General features: G+C 38.9%; 1 protein-coding gene across 8 annotated transcripts in view; it reads right to left on the reverse strand.

Annotated features, from left to right (window-relative positions):
* The window catches only part of mark2b (MAP/microtubule affinity-regulating kinase 2b), a 52,374-nt gene that overhangs the window by 31,643 nt on the left and 1,705 nt on the right, over positions 1-19,026 (reverse strand). For all 8 annotated transcript variants that reach the window (XM_069671956.1, XM_069671959.1, XM_069671958.1 and 5 more), the window contains exon 2: positions 374-538. In XM_069671956.1, coding sequence (XP_069528057.1) covers positions 374-538 — 165 coding nt within the window. The remainder of the gene's footprint in view (positions 1-373; positions 539-19,026) is intronic.

A 19,026-nucleotide genomic window follows, 5' to 3' on the forward strand; every position in this document is an offset into this window, starting at 1 on the left:
CTAATTAAAAACAACTTAGTCTTTCTTGATATTCATTGTTTTAACACTTTTACCTGTGGACAAAGGGGTAGGATTTCCTCACATGCAGAAATTTCTCCTGGTAGCTGCTTTTGTTTTAAGTCACAACAGTTTGATGCTAGAGTTACTTACTTTTCCAGAAAAAAGCTTAAGCTTTACTACTCCTTAAAAGGTCTCTAAGCATTGCTGTTTTTGTTATTGAGACACTGCCTCACCAGTTTCTTTCTAAATAAACAGTCAATTGTAAAGCGGTTCTAAAAATAAAAGTTCAGAAAGTCAGGGAGACTCTGTAAGTGGATACAAAAAGCCAGACTCAAAGATTTTAGTACAATCTAGCATCTGCTTGCATGCTTACCTCTTTTCCGGTGAGGACGTGTCGTGCCAGTTTGACCTTGGCGAAGTTGCCTTTGCCGATGGTTTTTAGCAACCGATAGTTACCAATGTGCGGCTGGTCCTCTGATGTGGTCGTGGCAACGGAGTTCCGACATCGCGGCATGCTGGAGCGCGATGACTTGGACTCCTGACAAGAGAGAGAAGTTTTAAGTAAGCATAAGAGGACATGATGGCTCCAGGGCAAAAAGTAATAGAAAATGACAGTAGACATGTGCCACAGAAAAAAGAAGTTTAACATTCCAATGTGCTAATCCTCCAACTGTCCTGAAAACTTTGTATCGTTGGGAAAGATCATCACATTTCAAATTCCTTTTATGTTTAGGGTCACTGACTGTTCCATTTCCATCTTTCAAGAGTTGAGATAGATTTTTCTCTTAAAATATTGGAGTGTTAACCATCCACAGAAGTAATACAAGTAACAAAAACACATTAAAAATGTATCAAAAGAAAAGGAAGTCTGAACCCTGCAGAAACCTCATCAACATGGCTGCCTTTTACGGAAACATCAATCCTTTTTAAGTATATGATAGATACGTATTCAACTTCTGGCTATCATCAAATGCTGCATCAAGAAATCCAAGCATTCAGGTCAGTCCTAACTCTGATAAATGCACAACAAAACAACTATATCTGAAACATTACAAAGAGAGGAAAAGACACTAGTAAATAAACGCTTTCCAAACAATGTTTGGACAAAAATAAAACAAGTGAGTTGGAATTTGTTCAAGAAAATAAAGAAATGTAACCTTTCATTATTAAACAAACTTTGCAAAAACAGCAATTATTTTAGCCAATCTACAATTCTCAGTGGAAGCTGCACTCTAAGCTCCTTTGATAGCCTTAAACAACATGTGGAAAACAAACCAGTCCTCTAAATGTATCTACACAAAGCTGTAAGCAAAACTACTGTTCAGAAATAAGTGATGTACAAATTTTAGCAAAGCTTCATAAAAGACAACAGTTGTCCAACATGTTCGGTCTCATTAACGTTGTAGTTAAAACTGACTCACTTTTTTTCTAGTCACATTCAAATGTTTGATTTTATAGTATATCTCATAAGATAAGCTTATTATTTGGATATGAGGATATGTGAATAACAGCCACTGCAAAACCTGTGTTCAGTGTCCACCATATGCCGACACTGCACTGTGCAAAAGAATTTGGGGTTTTGTTTCCATGTATTTTTAAGATGTTAAAGAGGGGCGTTAAGAAACATAAGTATATGGTTTGAAAAGCTTGCCAACAGCATCTTTTGGTTTAAAATGATTGCATGGTATAAAAACAACAGGTTTGAGATCAGTGTTCTTTACCCTAATTGACCTTAGAGTGCAGTTTAACACTAATTATCAAAAGCTAATGTTAGATAGCAAGCTTACCTAGCTTACCCAGTAACACTGATACTTCCTCTGTGGCATTTTGGGGACAATGTCAAGGAGGAAAAGGAAAAGCTAAACACCATGCTTTTTCATGCGGCTAAATATAGTTGGTGATGTTGAACAAGAGCCTGCTAACAATCGTTGCTCCACCATGTTAACAATGTTAGCTTAGCCTCAGGTAGAGGAAGCGCAGTCAGTTAGAACTTCATCCTAGGCACACCCAGGTTATCTAAAACAACACATAAAGTAGCCACATTGTCAAATATACAGTCCGCTTTTTGCACTGAATAAACATAGGGCCCTTTTAAAAATGGGATGTAGTTTAAAGCTGCAATTAATCTGATCTGATCCCTGCCGTTTACCCAGAAAAGACACTAAGAACTTTCTTGCAGAAACCCAGTTATAACTTTCCAATAGTCTGATACCCATGGTTCTCTCTTTAACTGTGCATCAAAGGTGCTGGGACAGTGAACTTCGTTTTGATTTTCTTATTATTAGTATTTTACTATGTTTCCCAGGGTAGGCAGTTGTGGCCCAAACACAATATTCATCTTATGGTGAGTTATTCGTCTAAAGATTAATGATAACATATTTCAACCCCTGCTTCCTTGACTGTATCTGTGTGACTTTCATTTGAACCCAAAAGCCTGCAGTGTGTGAGGTTATTTTAATAGTTTCTTTGCATAGTAGTTTGGCCAAAAATTGCCTCAGTTCATCTTATAGCAGACAGTAGGTCTTTCTAGTTATACACACACCCACAAAAAGAAAACATAACCTTGCTGTGCTGGCAGGTTTGCATGGTTGGCAACAGCGATTGGGTTTCAACTCCAGGAAAGGGTCACAGCAATTGTGTGAGTGTCTGTGTGTGTGTGATCTGAGTGGACAGGTGACAGGGATCAGGGTCAGAGGAGAGGACGACTGGCTCCAGGGTGACGAGACGCAAACACACACAGGCTGTGTCAAAAGCTGTGCACTGTAACAAGAATACACACTGGTGTAGGCTACAAAGACATGCACACGGGTATACCCAGCAGAATAAATCACAATCACCTTTCAGAGATTTGACACAAATGAGAGAGACAGTCCAGTGAAATTCACACTGTCGGTGCGAACTGAAGACGTAGTGCAAAAAATCATCTCTTTCCCTTGTCCTCTCCCTGCAACGCCAACGAGTCATTTTATTCACCTAATTATCTCTCTTTAGCCGGCACAAATTAGAGGCTCGCTCTATGTCGCAAATTACCCACAAACCACATTTTTATCAACATATTCCTCCCTCCATTACTACTTCTTAGGCCATGGGAAATGGGGATCACCAGGATTACTTCATTGTGTTTGTGTGTTACTTGCTCCAGATGGTATGATCTAATGTCTGGACCCCAACCAACCCCCACCACCACATCCTCATGCTGACAGTGCAGACCTGCATCAAGTGTAATAGTCCAAATTAAGCTATAACACGAGTGAGGGAACTGGGATAAAAAGCAGTTGACAGCTACATTAAACTCAGATGACAGGGGAAGAGCCTTGTGTGGCAAATGAGGGGGAAGCAAATGATTTATATTTTTGGATCATGTGGGAGAGAGGTAGGGGGAGACAGAAAATACGGAATATGTATATGACACTAGGCCTATTTGAAACAATCAGACCCAATCTGACCATACAAAGTTGATGTCTAGATCAGCTGGGTTATCGCCACAGTTCTATGTGATCCAACTCCTGTGACTCCTTTTTGCTTGCGGTACTGCTGTCTAAAGGTGTGTTAAAGGTAAAATTATGACTTCAGCAAAACATTTGTGTCTTCCTTTGTGTATCCTGTATATTTTGATTCATTTTTAAAAAGGTACAAAGACTGAATATATTTGCAAGACACAAGATTTACACATAAAAGCAACCGAGGCATCAAAGTAAAATTCCTTTTATATACAAACACAATCAGATCTAAGCAAAACAGGTTTTGTATTTTTAAAATGGCTTAATTTTGTGCAGGGCAGGTCTTTGAATGTGCTCAGGTATACTCCTTTTGAAAAAGAGTAGTATACATGGATATGGCCTTAAGTAAGCATGTTACGTCAGTTTACACTGCAGTGACCTCATGTAAATAAGAAATTAAACTGATTAACAACATTTTTGTTGTCATATTTTTAAATGTCATTTAGATAAGCATAAATGTTGGTGAAGCAAAGATAGACTAAAGGCACTAATAGATGCAACTTGAGTTGTCAGGGCGTCTCTAGCTGTCCATAGGCCAGACAACAAAACCTTCAAACCACACAGATGCAATCAGTGTCTAGACAAACAAGCAAGAGTTGTCATTTTTTAAAACTTAAAAACAAATTGCCACAAAAGAGTACATCTAACCAAGGACAAATCTCAAATAGAAATGTAAACACCCAACATGTATGGATAACTCAAAGTACAACAAACCACCAGAAAAGTGTAGCTTTATGGATTTTTATGCATTTGAAACTGTAACTAAAGCACAACTCGAAGACTTTGGTGCTTCCTCCTTTGAGGCTATTGTTTAAATGAGATATAAGGGATCCAAATGTAAAAACAGAAACAAAACAGATAACGGCCTCCTAAAAAATGTTGTAATCACAAATGCGTAAATGCCCAAAAAGGTGATGCACAGACATTCCTTCAGAGAGGGCTGAAATGAAACTTAACCATCAAACCATGGCTGTATAGCATGTACAACGCAACCTAAAGCTACATGATGGTCACTGGACTGAGACATACTTTCATTCTTCTGTAAACTGGTGCTAAAATCACAATCACATCATCCTCCAAGAAGTCAGCAAGCTTAATTAACATTTTTTTAAGGAGCATTGTACAAAATACAGTCCAGTACGTATTTAAGCACGTCTTCTCCGAGTTCTCTCTTCTTTCACAGTCCTCAACTCTTTAGTCCTTCTTCTCTCCTATCCCCTTTCATGTCCGACTATTTTTGTCTTCCGATTCTTCCTTCATTTTTGGGCAGCTGCAGGCTAAGCAACCCCCCCTCCCCCAACACACATGAACATATCTACCTCTCCTCCCTCCCCTCAGTTATAATAATAGATACGTTGGAGGACAATAAGTGACATCATGTTTTGTTCCAACAAGACTTTCTGATGCTATATGTGACTCATAAATGCTTCAAACTGCTAACAGACAAAGTTTAGCAACCAACTGACTAACCTAAGGTTCTGATACTCTTGTAGAAGGAATAGAGGGAGTAAATAGGAAACAAATGGCCAGATGACCCAAATTTTACCAATTATATGACTATCTTTGCAACTTCAGATGACACTGAACTGGTTAAAGTAATTAAGACGGTTAAAGTTGAAGAAATCTGATTGGCCACTAGGGCTGGGTGATATAGGATTTTTCATCTCGATAATGATCATGATATTTTTTCTAGTAATTCAACAAATAATAAGATAAACAAATAATGAAATAACCACAGAGTAAAAACCTATTTTTGGATAATCATGTGTGTATCAAATACAAAGTACTTTTTATTTGTCAAGTCATGCAGGACTTTCCACTAACATAATGAATAGTCAGCCAGTAGGATAGGAAAAAGTAGCCAGCCAAAGGGGTCTGGGGGGAAAATTGTAGCCATATAAACCCAAATTTGGTTGCTTCTGGCACTTTTTTTGAAGGAAAATTAGGCCTTTTGTACGTTTTTGCTCATTCTGTGCCCACCCAGTCAGTGTTCCATTTGGATCTTTTAATACATAACACAGAAAATACGTACACTGCTGTAGCCTGCTACTACAAGCTGTGATATGCTTAGACTCCCTGTTTATTAATAAGAGGTTTCTGATCTGCCATTGTAACAACCACCCCTGTATGTTGTATGTATTTGTATTTGTTGGAGGTCCGACCTCGACCTAGCCAAACCACATACACACGACCGTTTAAATCATAATTCCTGCTGAGTTTAAATAGCTTTTCTATAAAGCCCTTTCACATCCATACTGGGGTTGGACGGTGAATTTGTTCGGTTTCACGCTGCTGTAACACACTACTGTGTTCTTCTATAGAAATCAAAACAAATGTATGTCTTTGTTAATACACTATAAGCCTTTTAAATCAAATGAATGGTTTTCATATATCACAGTGAAGCTTAGTTTTCTGTTTTTTCTACCTTTAAAAACTGAAGACTTTCTTTGTCTGATTAGATTTTAAGTGGAGAAGAGACTGAATACAACACATTTAATAATTCAACATGTTACATAATCTTCAATTCTTCAGAAATCTAATTTCGTGTTTGAACTCTTAATTACATTTTGATTGAAAGATGTCTATATTGCATTTTCTGGATAACGAGATTTCTGATTTCCAGGCCCTACTTGTTGCCTGTTTCTAAAAAAAAAAGGCGGATTTGCATGCAACCCAACTTCATTGTGTGTCAACCATGTAAGATGGAGAGTCAGTCTTTGACGTTCTTTGCCTACCGTGTGGAGAGACCATTAGTACAGTGTTTATATCCGGCCTACAATTCAAACCTCCTCCCAACACACACACACACACAAAGTGACAAGATGTTTGCAGCTGAGAGCCATTTACTGCCACACTGCAAACACAAGCATGTGCACATGACCAAAACACACACACACAAAGCAGTCATGTTAATCCAAGGCAGTACTGGTTGTGTTTTGACTCAAGCCTCATTATCACTGACCTTTACTAATCTGAGTTCTGGGAGGAAGCCACTCAGATACGACCAGATGGAATTTCAGTACAGTTCAGACAGTCATCCTTAGGGAGAGTCGCTCATGAAACATGTGCAGAACACCACTATCGAGAAACAGCTCAACCCTAACCCAAGATAGGCTAACATGCCATCAACAGTTGGGAGGCAAAGTTGGGGTAATAAAATTAGAGTAGAGCCTTAAAATGAAAATGACAAACCAGCATTTTTGATACTGTAAAAACAACACTGCTTACTAAGCTGCCAGATCACATTGATCAATTACCATCTGTAATCTGATCAGACTATTCTTATCTGTTTTGACCCTATTGAGTGGACTGTTTCTCCTCGCATGATCTCAATTCTACAGTCAAAATTCAAAATAACATTTTCCTGTTCATGTTTTTTGATGAAAGAAAAAATTTACAAAATAACTTTAAAATGCCCCATTTTTGTACTTTTGTGCTTTTAATTCATGAAATATGAGGTATAATTTCAAAGACCCCAAATTACTTCAATCATTCACAATTAAAATAAGGGGATTTTTCTGCCAACATTGGCGTCCAACAAATGGATCACTCATTAGAAGCTATTATTATAAGTTGTTTATGCAGATTGGTTTTTAATACCACGTTACAACCTGCTGTTAACAACAATTAAATGTAATCACAGTGACCACTCTCATTTGGAATAATTCACTACAAATGAACTGATCTTTCAGTTCCTGTCGGAGGAAAACTTCAGTTTTTCAGTGTTTAGTGGACGGCTCAGGAGTAGGGACTCTGTAGAACAGACAGCTGGCATATACTGTCCAACTTGTAGGAATACACTGTCCAACCTATTGGAATCTATCTAGGTATTTCAGATTGAACAGTAAAGTAATGGCTAAAAACAGACAATCCATAATTAAATGTAATAGAAACAAGCTGCAAACCAATTTATGTGGTTAAATTTGAGGTTTCAACATACTGACGGACAATTTTCCCTGACTTCATATTGCATTGTCATGTGCAATGTTTCCCCAAGGTGCGAGGGTCAGCTGGGGCGATGGAGGGGAGATATATCTCTACAGGAGGCTGGGTAATATAAACACAGTTTTGCTCCACAGTCCTGGACATCCAAAGGGAATGGGAAAAAGCTGTTAGGACAGCCAGAGTTTGTTAAAAGAGCTGTTCTCCAGCTCACAGGTTTATTTCAGCTTACATCAGGCCTGTAGATTGCCTTCATGTAACTCATCTGACAGGTGGTCACCTGGGAAATGTGTTGTCTATAACGCACCGCCTGCTGCAGTTTACTGAAAGGAAGTGTGTAATTAATGAGGAGGATTCTTTTTAACTACAAGTGTCTCAATTAATTTAGTTTCTTAATAAATTTGGTCTAAATTGGCTGAACTTTTTTTAAAGGGTGGTATAACTGGTAAATAAATACAACTTTTCTGCCTAATAAAAGCTTTAACTATATGGGAAACTAACAAGCAGGGTCTCACATACACAACCACATACAAAAGCTTCTGCGTAATACTGAATTTCATCAGGTCTGATTTGTGGTTGGGAGAACACAGAGTCACACAGACAGACAGACAGACAGACACAGACACACACACACACACACACATCCCAACTGTAGGCATCGATGGCTGTGTTACCATGGAGATTTGTCGCTTACTGAATCCTGCCCTGTATCTTGTTGTATTTATCTCTTTCATCCTTCTTTCATTTTCTCTGGCTCCCTCCCTCTTCCCCATCATTCTTTCTACTACCCTGCTATTCATATGGTTATGTTTCTATAAATATCCCTCTTTAATGTGAAGATGGCTTTGACGAAAAAAACATAAGTGACAGAGACTGCGGCCCTCAAATGGGAATATTAAGTTTGCATCATCCTAATTTTACCATACAGTGACATCCTTGAAGAAGTAAAAAATCCAACTTAAATCAAAAAAAGTTAATAGTTCTCTTCTTAATCCCTACATCATGCTTACTTTATGGTAACTTCTATTTAGACACACCAATTATGGCCTAAACCACAGCTAGTAACTGGAACTAGCCAGTTAGCTAATTACAAGGAACTCCCAACAGGGAACAACTTTGGGAGTACTCATGTGAAACAACCGTTCTACTCATAGAGGAAATTAAAAGGACAGCAGTTAAAAAGCAACCAAATGCCTGTGAGAAATGTTACTGCACCTGTTTGACTGCTCTTCTCATTCAAGTCATTATCCAGAGCCAGTTAAACTGGACCAGGGTGTATACAGTTTTGCATAATATATTTTTAGCAAAGGCGAGAAAAAAATGAATAGCTACACTAACAAACAAACAGTAAAAAAGGGACAATATGAATACGTTTGCGATCACATTAACAGGAGATCAATTTTGAAAAAGAAGAAAATGTTTTTAAATAAGACATTCAGCCTATTAGGGCTGCAAGATATTGGAAAAAAGTGACATTGCGATAAATGAAGTGTTTTTCAATAATCATAACTTATATTATTTGGGGCTTTTAAGTCTTATTTTCATAACAAAATAAAACCCGTAAAAAAACGTTTACCACACTTGGTTCAGAGACTCTGACACACACATGAAAAAGTAGAGAGAGAACAGGTGCAGTAACACATGATAAAATAATTACAAACAGACCTGTGGGCTGAAGTTGTTACTTATCCTGTATATCACCTACTATTTCTAACGATGTTCAAATGTATGTTTTATCATCGTGACCAGCTTGGTGACGGTAACTTTTGAAAATGAAAACTCATCGTCTCCTTCTTCCTGTTGACAAACAACCTCACGCTTTGTGTCCGCTGCAAGTGTAGCTGCTAAAGTACACACTTGGCAGCACAACCGCTCCGTTACCAGCCCGTATGTAGCCACAGCGTTAACGAGCACTGGGATGAGAACGGGAATACACACACTGAGAAGCCGCCACACATAACTAAAAGCCTGCATTGATCATCCTGCTAACAGGATCTGTGACAGCAGCAGCGTCGCATGCATGTTTACAGTTTACAGGCAGGTGACAGACAGATTCTGCAGCTCAGTGGTTAGTTCACTCTGTGCTCTCATAAATGGCTGCATAAATGACTAATGCAATGTCAGACGGACTTTTGTTGAGAATTAGTGATGGAAACTGGCAAGCAATGCGCCAAGCATCAAGAAAGTCGCGGCTTGACATGTTGCAGTCAATTTGCCTCACAATTTTCTATTTGCAGGCTAAGTTTTGTTTTTTACTTTAAATGGTAAATGGACTGTACTTATATAGAACTTTTGTAGTCTTTGTGATCACTCAAAGCTGCTTTTACACTACATATCACATTCACCCATTCACACACACATTCATACACTGAATGCAGAGGCTGCTATGTGCCCAACTGTCGATCAGCTATCACATTCATACCTGTTGGCTATGCCACAGGGAGCAAATTTGGGGTTCAGTGTCTTGCCCAAGGACATATGTAGCCTGAGGAAGCTGGGGATTGAACCTCCAACCTTCCGACTGAAAGACGACTCTACCACTGAGCCACAGCCGCCACTTTAATGAATTTCTTTTATCTTACCATAAAACATTTTAAGTTTCTTTTGTTTACATAACATTTTTAAAATACACACTTAAGATTATTTTCAAAAGGCAGATCATCCAACACACTTAACTTTTGAGCACAGTAAAAATGTCTGGGACTCACTTGTAAATGTGAACGAAACCCAGATCAAAAATATAACACTTGTCTGCTATGACAGAAACAAAGCTGAACAGATCACAGTTAAAGTGTTAATAGCTGCTTCCATGTGTACTGGCTCCAGCCTCTACGTAATGCAGAATGGGAGATGTCATTTAATCAATGAACTCTGCAACATTTCCAATCATAGTTTAACCAATCAAAATTTTCACCCCTGCAGAACGATATATCCACCATTAAGTATAGCTACTTTATATGCATAATGTCTATACCATGTTACTCCCCATATACACGCATGCATGCATGAGGGTAAGTGCATTTGTGAGAGGCCCCTTATTTTAGCGAGGTGGTGTCACGCTGGGTCCCAGTTTGCTGTGAATGTAGTGTCGTGTGTGTGTGTCGTGTGTGTACTCTTGAACTGGATTACCCTAGCTCCCTAGGGATGTGTATATTTGTGTGTTTGCATGTGTGTGTGTGTCAAATCAATTCAGAGCTCCTGTTTGCGCTTTTGCCGTCACTGTTGTGACACAGAGCACAGCACTTCGTTGCATGCCCTTGTTCTGCTGCTATGCAACTTGGTGGGATGGAGTGTTAACCAGGCATGTTAGCCACCAGATAAATCAGGTCTGTGTAGAATTCAAAGGGTGGCTGATGTGAAACACTGTTAAATATTACAGATTTTTGCCAACTCGTCTTAAACAAATCCTAACTTAAAATGCAATTTTTCTTTTTTTCTTTTTTAAAGGCAAAAAGATTAGAGGTCCTGTTAAAACACAGTCAAAGTCATATAATGGCTGTATGTATGACTGTTGTTTAGGAATTCATATACTAACTAAGCAGCTCTGCAAAACATTTTCATGTGTGGAGTAGTGGCTTTGAGAGTTAGGTATGATGCATTTTTTTTTTTATATTTGTTTTTGTTTAATTACAAATAAAGACTATAAGTAATAAATAAGTATCCACTCCAACAGCCAAAAAGAAAGATCAGCCTGATCATACACTTGCTTATTCTAGGCTCACTAAGGGTTGGAAACTTTTTGTAAATTCACCAGTCATTCAAAAGCACAAAAATATTTTATCTATAATCTACGAGCCACTTTCATATTTTACCAGGTGACTAAGGTGCTAATTTCCCACCCTGCAACTGCCTGACATGAGCCCCAACTAACCCAATTTTACAACTCTGCAATTTCTGAATTAGTGTGACTCAGCAGAGATCACAAAGTTTCTACTAATGGACGCAGCTACTCCTACAGAAAAAGAGCGATAAATGGACTCAGGTCAAAGCCTCAGAATCAAATTGGGCAACAGTTTGGGGTACTTAGAGCATTTTAAACTGGCTTTTTTTTAAGAACTGGTTAGTAAGTGAATGGTCAGTGTAAGAAACACCATCACAAACCCCTCTGACACAGAGCTGAGTTAAACTAATATTGTGGATAATAAGCAGCATTACTACTTGGGTGCAGCAGTGAGTGCTCTAAGTGAGCAGTGAGGGGCGGCTGTGGCTCAGTGCTAGAGTCGGTCATCTTTCAATCAGAAGGTTGGAGGTTCAATCCCCAGCTCCCTAAGTCTACATGTTGAAGTGTCCTTGGGCACTAAACCCCAAATTGCTCCCGGTGGCATAGCCAATGTGTATAGATACTGGATGGAGATTGGTGCTCAGGCCTTTGCCATCAGTGTGTAAATGCGTGAATGTGACATGTTGTGTAAAAGCGCTTTAAGTGGTCAAAAGTCTAGAAAAGCCCTATATAAGTACAGTCCATTTCTAACAAGTAAGGGTTGCTACAGACAGCCTATTTAATAGGACTTCTTTCGAAAGTACTTCTGCTGAAGACAATTAAAAATATATATATTAAAACAACTGTTTTATCTGTAGTTCTGTTCAACACAATTTTTCTCCACGTGATAAGAAAAAGGCCACAGTCTGGAAAAATGCACCCGTGTTTGTACTCAATCACCTCTCTCAGGTATACATTACACTGTTCCTAGATACCGAAACAAAACTTTATCACAAGAAGAAATGCAAGTATTGACGGAAGACTGACATCAGGTGACTCAACAGAAAGACGGAATTACGTTCAAGCTGTGGGAGAGAAATCCACACTCCTTTAACTCAATGACGTCAAGTCCCTCAAAACGCAGGTCTACAGTTAGCTGCCACACCTACCACACTGCTAGACCGGAATGGCCTGTTTTATCCTACTACATCAGACAATCTAACACACACAAACACTCACAAAGCACTGAACTTCACTGCATTGTTGGTGAAACACCTAGGTAGCCCCTGCTTGCCCTAAATTTGTGTCCACGGGATTTTAAGGTCAAAATGGCAAACAGAACACATTCAATCCAAACGCCGATTCCAATCTTATTAACTTATTGCAGAAGTCTGTGTGTGTGGGGAAAAAGAGAAACGCCTATTATGTGTGCGCCGGCAAGAACAAATATGAATGTGATGGAGTGAATGATCCAGTGTGTGTGTGTGTGTGTGTGTGTGTGTGTGTGTGTGTGTGTTTGCGGCAGGTTCTCTGTTGCTAGGGCCCTGGCTAGCTTTGTCTTTCTGTTCATCTGCCTAGTGACTGGTCTGGTAAGGAGAGAGGCATAATTTATGGTTTCCTGGGCGTAACAGCAATGGCTACACGTGTGCGTGTGGGTGTGCATGTGTGATATAGATTGCTTATAAGATGACTCATTCAATAGGAGCAGGAATGAAGTCAAGCAAAAGGGTGAACATGAGAATACTAAAAAACGTCTTCATCAGCATACCCGTGTCAATACACTCACACATGCGGTGAGTCTCTCTCTTCTGTATTGGATTTCCAGCTCTACAGCTTGCTGGGAGATTCTCTGTGAGGCTCTCACACTCCCAGGGTGTCAGGTGAAATACATCAAACTATGCTCAGCTAACCTCATATTTACAATACTGTGTTTGCTTTGTCTATTGTTGCTGTGGTGCTTGACGGCCTTTACAAACCTGCAACCATCACTGTCTCAGTCCTGGTGCAGGTAAAAGGTCAAACCAGACTAGACTGGAACCTTGATCAGAGGAATAACAAGATCTTATCGTGAGGTTGTGATTCAGAATTAATACAAATATAGACAGCTGCTGCCTCTCAAATCTTTTGTGGATTAAAAAAAAAATCTAATTCAGGGAATATTGCTGAAATATTTATTTACCTAGCTACCTAAATCACTCATTTCTAAGCTACACAAATCAATTAATTCTGTTACTGATTCCTCATCCTTCATTTTTAACGTATTGTTGATTCGATTTGATGATGATTGATCATTTAAAACTTGTGACCTGTGACAGCTGATTGCAAACATAACTAAGTTGAGAAGATACATTTATGGGGCAGCTTTTAGTTCATGGGTACATCCAAACAAGTTTGGCAATGCTATTAAGTGTTTAAATGAGAACGTTGAGGGTTCTGCATTAAACTAATGCCTGCTATAATGTCTGAAATGATTATCCTTATACCTCTTTGGCACTAAAATGTTAGTCATACATTCGAGCAGAAATTCTTAAAATCCACCTCCATTTATTCTGCCTGATTAAGAAGGGCAAGCAAGGTAATTTACAGTGCCAGTAAATCTATACATGTAGGCAGAATTAAATGCCAGTTGGCAATCATGGAAGGGTTACTTCAGTTTAATGGTCTAAGCTAGCATTCTGACTTTATAGTTTGGGGGGGAACTTTTCCTAGCCTTTACTGAAGGACTAAAGTGGGCTAGGCTCGTTCATATGGGCCATCTTCTGATTTTAAAAAATGTTTCAGTCTGCTTCGATTTTCTTTTCATCTGCACAACTATCTCCCACAGGAGAAGATGCTGTTTTGCTCAGCGTGTCATTGAATGAAAGGAAAAATTTAAAACTCTCATCAGAAAACTAAAAGGAATTTGATCACACTTTACAATAAGAGTAAATCAATAAATGTAATGAATAACAGATAAAATGTAAATACATTTCATAATAATTTCCACTCAGGGATAAATAAAGTACTCTATCTATACATTTATCTGTAAGCGATTTAATGAATGAATTAGGCCTAATGCAGGGAGTATGATGAGCCCTTTTTACACTGCCAGTGCAAGGTAGGATTATTACGCCTCTGTTACGTTCCATCTCCTATGTGGAACGCACGGAGGCGGAATGGTGGGGCAAAGTCGTCCCGTCTCCGAGCTGGCATCGGGGGTAGTAACAGAGGCGTAACAGAGGTGAGACGGCGTCTGTGTAAACAGAGAAACCGGCAGGGCGGAACAGCGCCGTGTGTGTGTGTGTATTTGAAGCACAAGCTGTTTGCTTACACTTCGGGCACATTTTACTTCCGCACCGCCGGAATACTCTGTAAAAACATACATTGGGGTGGCTTTATGCCGGCGTATCATAATCCAATGTAAAATAACAAAGGCTGCATGAGCTTCGTTAAGGCGCTGAGGTGGAACCGCAGTATAAAAAGTGCTATGAATTCCTATTGCATACTATTAATAAATGATCAAGTTGGGGCGCTGGTTTAGCTCAGTTGGTAGAGCGTGTGCCCTATGTACAGAGGCTATAGTCCTTGTAGCACTGATCGCAGGTTTCGACTCCTGGTCTGCCGATCATTTGGTGCATGTCATCCCCCACTCTCTATTCCCAATATTTCCTGTCTATCTTCAGCTGTACTGTCAATTTAAGGCATAAGCCAAAAATAAATCAATAAATCAATGATCAAGTCATGGATTGCTTATTTTTAGAAGTGCAAAAAGTTCGCTGGATATTAGTTACAGACATTTAATTACCGGTATGTGAAACAAACTTTTATATAACTAAAATCCAGCTACTATAATTTATTTTTATTAATTTTGAGTTATTTACAGGCCTTATACTTTTTACAACCTCAGAGATTTCCCAACCCAGCTTGAACTTTGTCTGTGTGTAGTGAAGTCCTTGACAATCAAAAGTTATTTTAGGTTTGGTATATTATTGAAGGGCGTGGCTTTAAGAGCAGGCTGAAATTGAAATTTGTGTTGCCATGTCACAGGAAATGTATGTAAATCTACTATACAGTGTCCAATCTGAAAAGTGTCACACTTCAGATATGTGTTCCGCCCGAACACATCTACATGTCAAAATCTAGTCTTTTTCACAGGGCCATCTACCTTTGATGTACTGTGACATAATGCAAGATTTTTGCAGGGTTCGCCAATGCCACATAGTTGGCACAGGACGTGAACTCATTCGTGCAGTGTCCAAAACACATCATTCATAGACTTGTTGATCATTTGGTTTCTGAAAAAGACCTGTGCAGCTGTGACACATTTCTATGTGCAAAAAGGAGTGGGGACCTGTTCAAAATATTTTTTACAGTAGCTTATGTAAATGTTTGAGTTGTATCACTTGTATTCATTCTTTATAAATACTTGAGAAATTATATATATTGCAAAATGTTGATTGAATGTCAATATATTTTTTCTTAAAAAATAATGATGTACTGGGGGGGGGACTCAAAAGACTGTCCACTTCCTTGTTCCTTATTTTTTTCCTTTGGTGCCAGGCAGCCTACCATGAAAAACCTTGGGTAACCATATTGTCAACAACCAAAGTCAAGTTCTAAATGGAGTTTTGTCTGTAGTTTTCTCTACATGACTTCTTCAATAAGGAAATATCTGACTTAGACAAATGAATAAAATCCATCACACCTCAATGTGGGGAGGATTCCAGTTTGCTCGGCTTGTGTGCAGTTACCCAAACAATGAAATGGAGGATGAAGTAACAATTGGAGAGGCAGACCAGTATTTCTGGCTGCATCAGTCTGTCTTTTCACGAGACGTGGCTCAATGAACAGAGGGGGAACATAGTAAAACAGGAAACCAGACAATCAAGAGATCACGTCTGGGGAAGTGCACAAGAGGTGCAAGCTTACAGCAAACATGTTAATAAAATAAGTCACTAATACCTCATTTGGGACTAATTTACAGCAGCAATGTAATATAGCTGTAGAGACAAGTTGCATTATATAAATGTATACTGTATTATGTCCGAATTGCAGGTGCTAAAAGTTCAACTGGTGTTACATAAAGTTCAGTGTCATATTCAAATAAGTTCCTCAAACTCACAGCCAGAGAACCTTTTGTAACAGGGCAACATAGCAGTTTAAAGCAACTCAATATATCTGCCGTTAAAACCATCAGGAAGATGTCACAAGCCACTTCTCTACATTTGACAACTATCTTTTTATATGTGTGAAACAACTGTTTTTTTTGTATTGGTATCTTTCAAGTTACAGACCACTGCTGACATTGATAAACATTAACTGACGGCTTAGTTTGCCAGTCAAATTTTCCACCTCAGTTAAGTAAATTACCATTATGCTACCATAACTTGATGAACTTGAAGATGTTAAAATAAACAACCTTTTCATGACAGTTAATTAGTCTTTTTGCAGATACAAGTGAAGAATTTCGAAAGTATTTGCTATTACTAAGAGGCACATGGAACAACCAGATCAAAATATACATTTGAGTCCCAGACAGTAACAGAGACAGTCGTGTCAATACTGAGCCCGTCTTCATGTCCGGTGCCATTTTGTCCTGTATCTTGAGACCCGACACCGAGGGCTTTCTATACATGGACCTTAAAACAGACTGTTTGTGTGGGAGTATCCATCTGTGACCTATTGCCTACAAACCCAGTTAAGGACTTGTCATGACCCCACACTTTATTCCTTCACCCCTAAATCCTCGCTAGGTGCTCTAGCAGGATGTGTAAGAGTGCATTCAGGCCTACAATAGCACTACAGCAAAGCAACACATAGGTCTGTCTTGGTACAGGTTACGGCATACCAGGAAGTTCAGTGTGAGGGTTATTAATCAGCAAGGTACGGCACTTTGGTTTTATACTCTTTCAAGCCTGAGTGTGCAGCTGTTTAACACTATCAAGACAGCAGCTTAACTCTCTTCAATCCTCCCATTGCTTGTGGTACAATGCTGTACACTACAAGGTATTTTGCCCCATGTGTATGCTTCCAAGTACATGAGTGGCCAGCACAATGTGTGTGATAATATTGCATCGAGCAAGGCTTAACTCTTGATTGACGTTTGTTTTATCCAGGGCCCTCTGGAGAAGCAAAAAGAGTTGTCTCATTGTATTCAATTGGGACGTTCACTAATAATGGTTACTACTGACATGCTTGTACAACTGTGTGTTATATCAAAATGTTCAAAACAAACAAACTATGACATTCACCTAAAAACCACTTTGGATCAAAAAAAGGTACTGATCATGTGTGTTTGTGTGTGTGAGAGGCTGCAACAGTCAAAGACTTACATAATCAACTTTTGTTTATGACCTTTGTTCCAGGTAAGGGTGTAGCCATGTACGAATATGTATGTGTCCTACACACCAGTCTCGCTGTCAATCTGCTTTCCTATAAAGTTTAATGGAAGCAGTGATCCACTGTGTGAGACAAGCTAGCCCACACACCAGCACACGCAGTGAGATCATGGTATCAACACACAACGTTGGTCAGCATTTTGTTTGTACAAGAAGTGAAGACAGACTAAATCTTTTAACCTTTGAGTGTCCAACACTAAGACACTTTTCCATTGGCTGGTAAGAGCAGGTCTGAGGTCTGGTTGGCTGTGCAGCTGCAGTTTACACACCAGGGTTGGGCTTAAAATGTATTAGGTAGAAAACTGTTTGACAGGGTGCAGCACTTGGGAAAGACAGTAAAACAGTACCATTAACCATGTTATAACCATGCTTACCATGTTATTTCTTTAACAACCACTATCAGGGTATATTAGTTATACTATTGAGGTTTTACCCTAATTGTCTTGACATGTGGATTTCCTTTACACTTTTTAGAGCTTCTGACCAACTGCTAATATAATCTATCTCACCAAATCCTCACCACAGCTACATTCATATACCTAAAGATACTCAAGCAACACAAATGTAGAAATAGGTTAAGCTTCTCACACGTGCTGACATCATCCACTGGCTACCCTGTCAACATGCAGACAGACAACATTTTCCATCCAATGCTCATAAGAGATGTTTCATTAAATGAAGCTCGTCAACAGCTGTCCAATTAATGCTAGTCATGGTCTGTTTGGAAACTATAATGGTATTCATGTGAGCTTCTGTGGCTTTTATAATTCCGATAAATAAAGAATAAAAACAGTCTACAAGATTTAGACAGATACTGCAATCTTCAAAGCATGGTTTTGTTCCAGTCTTCTAATAATGAGCACACGCAAGTGGTTTCTTTGAAACTTTTAAGCACAGTACTGAGTGTTTCTCTACCCAACTGATTTGAAACAAAGAAGCTATCTTTTTTGATGGCCTGGCTCTCAAACTCCTGTTGCCATTTGACAAGTGTAATAATGAAATGGGATTTTAAGTGTGTTTAGGCCTGTGGATAATGGTCAGTAGTTTACGGTCAAAAGATGGTGTGTATTGTTTGCAAGTGGCATCAATCACCCCACCTGTACCAAGTTCCAAATGACAGTTGGGATCAAATTTCTACAGTACTTCTAAATTATATGTGTATGTTCCAGAGGTGCTCTGGACCTCATAGTTTATTTATTAATAAACTGTGTCTCTTACAAGTTTGCAGTTGCAACAAGAACTTTTATTCTATTACTACAGAACCACTTGATTTTTTGACGATTAGTATTCACAACAACTAACAGCAAGTTCTGACAGGCTTAATGTTGTCACATACATTAACTTCTCATTTGAATAGACCATCGCTGCATATAAAGGCCTTCCCTGAACTGTAGAATTCACAAATCAATCAATCAATCAAGTCTCCAACTAAAGTTAACCATAAAATAAACAAATTTCACTTGATTGTTTATGGTATTCAATGGATTATCAGTGGCTATGGGTTCAA

This window comes from Semicossyphus pulcher, unplaced genomic scaffold (assembly GCF_022749685.1).
Source record: "Semicossyphus pulcher isolate SPU_LCO1_2020_fin unplaced genomic scaffold, fSemPul1.0.p SCAF_21, whole genome shotgun sequence".
Classification (NCBI taxonomy): Eukaryota; Metazoa; Chordata; class Actinopteri; order Labriformes; family Labridae; genus Semicossyphus; species Semicossyphus pulcher.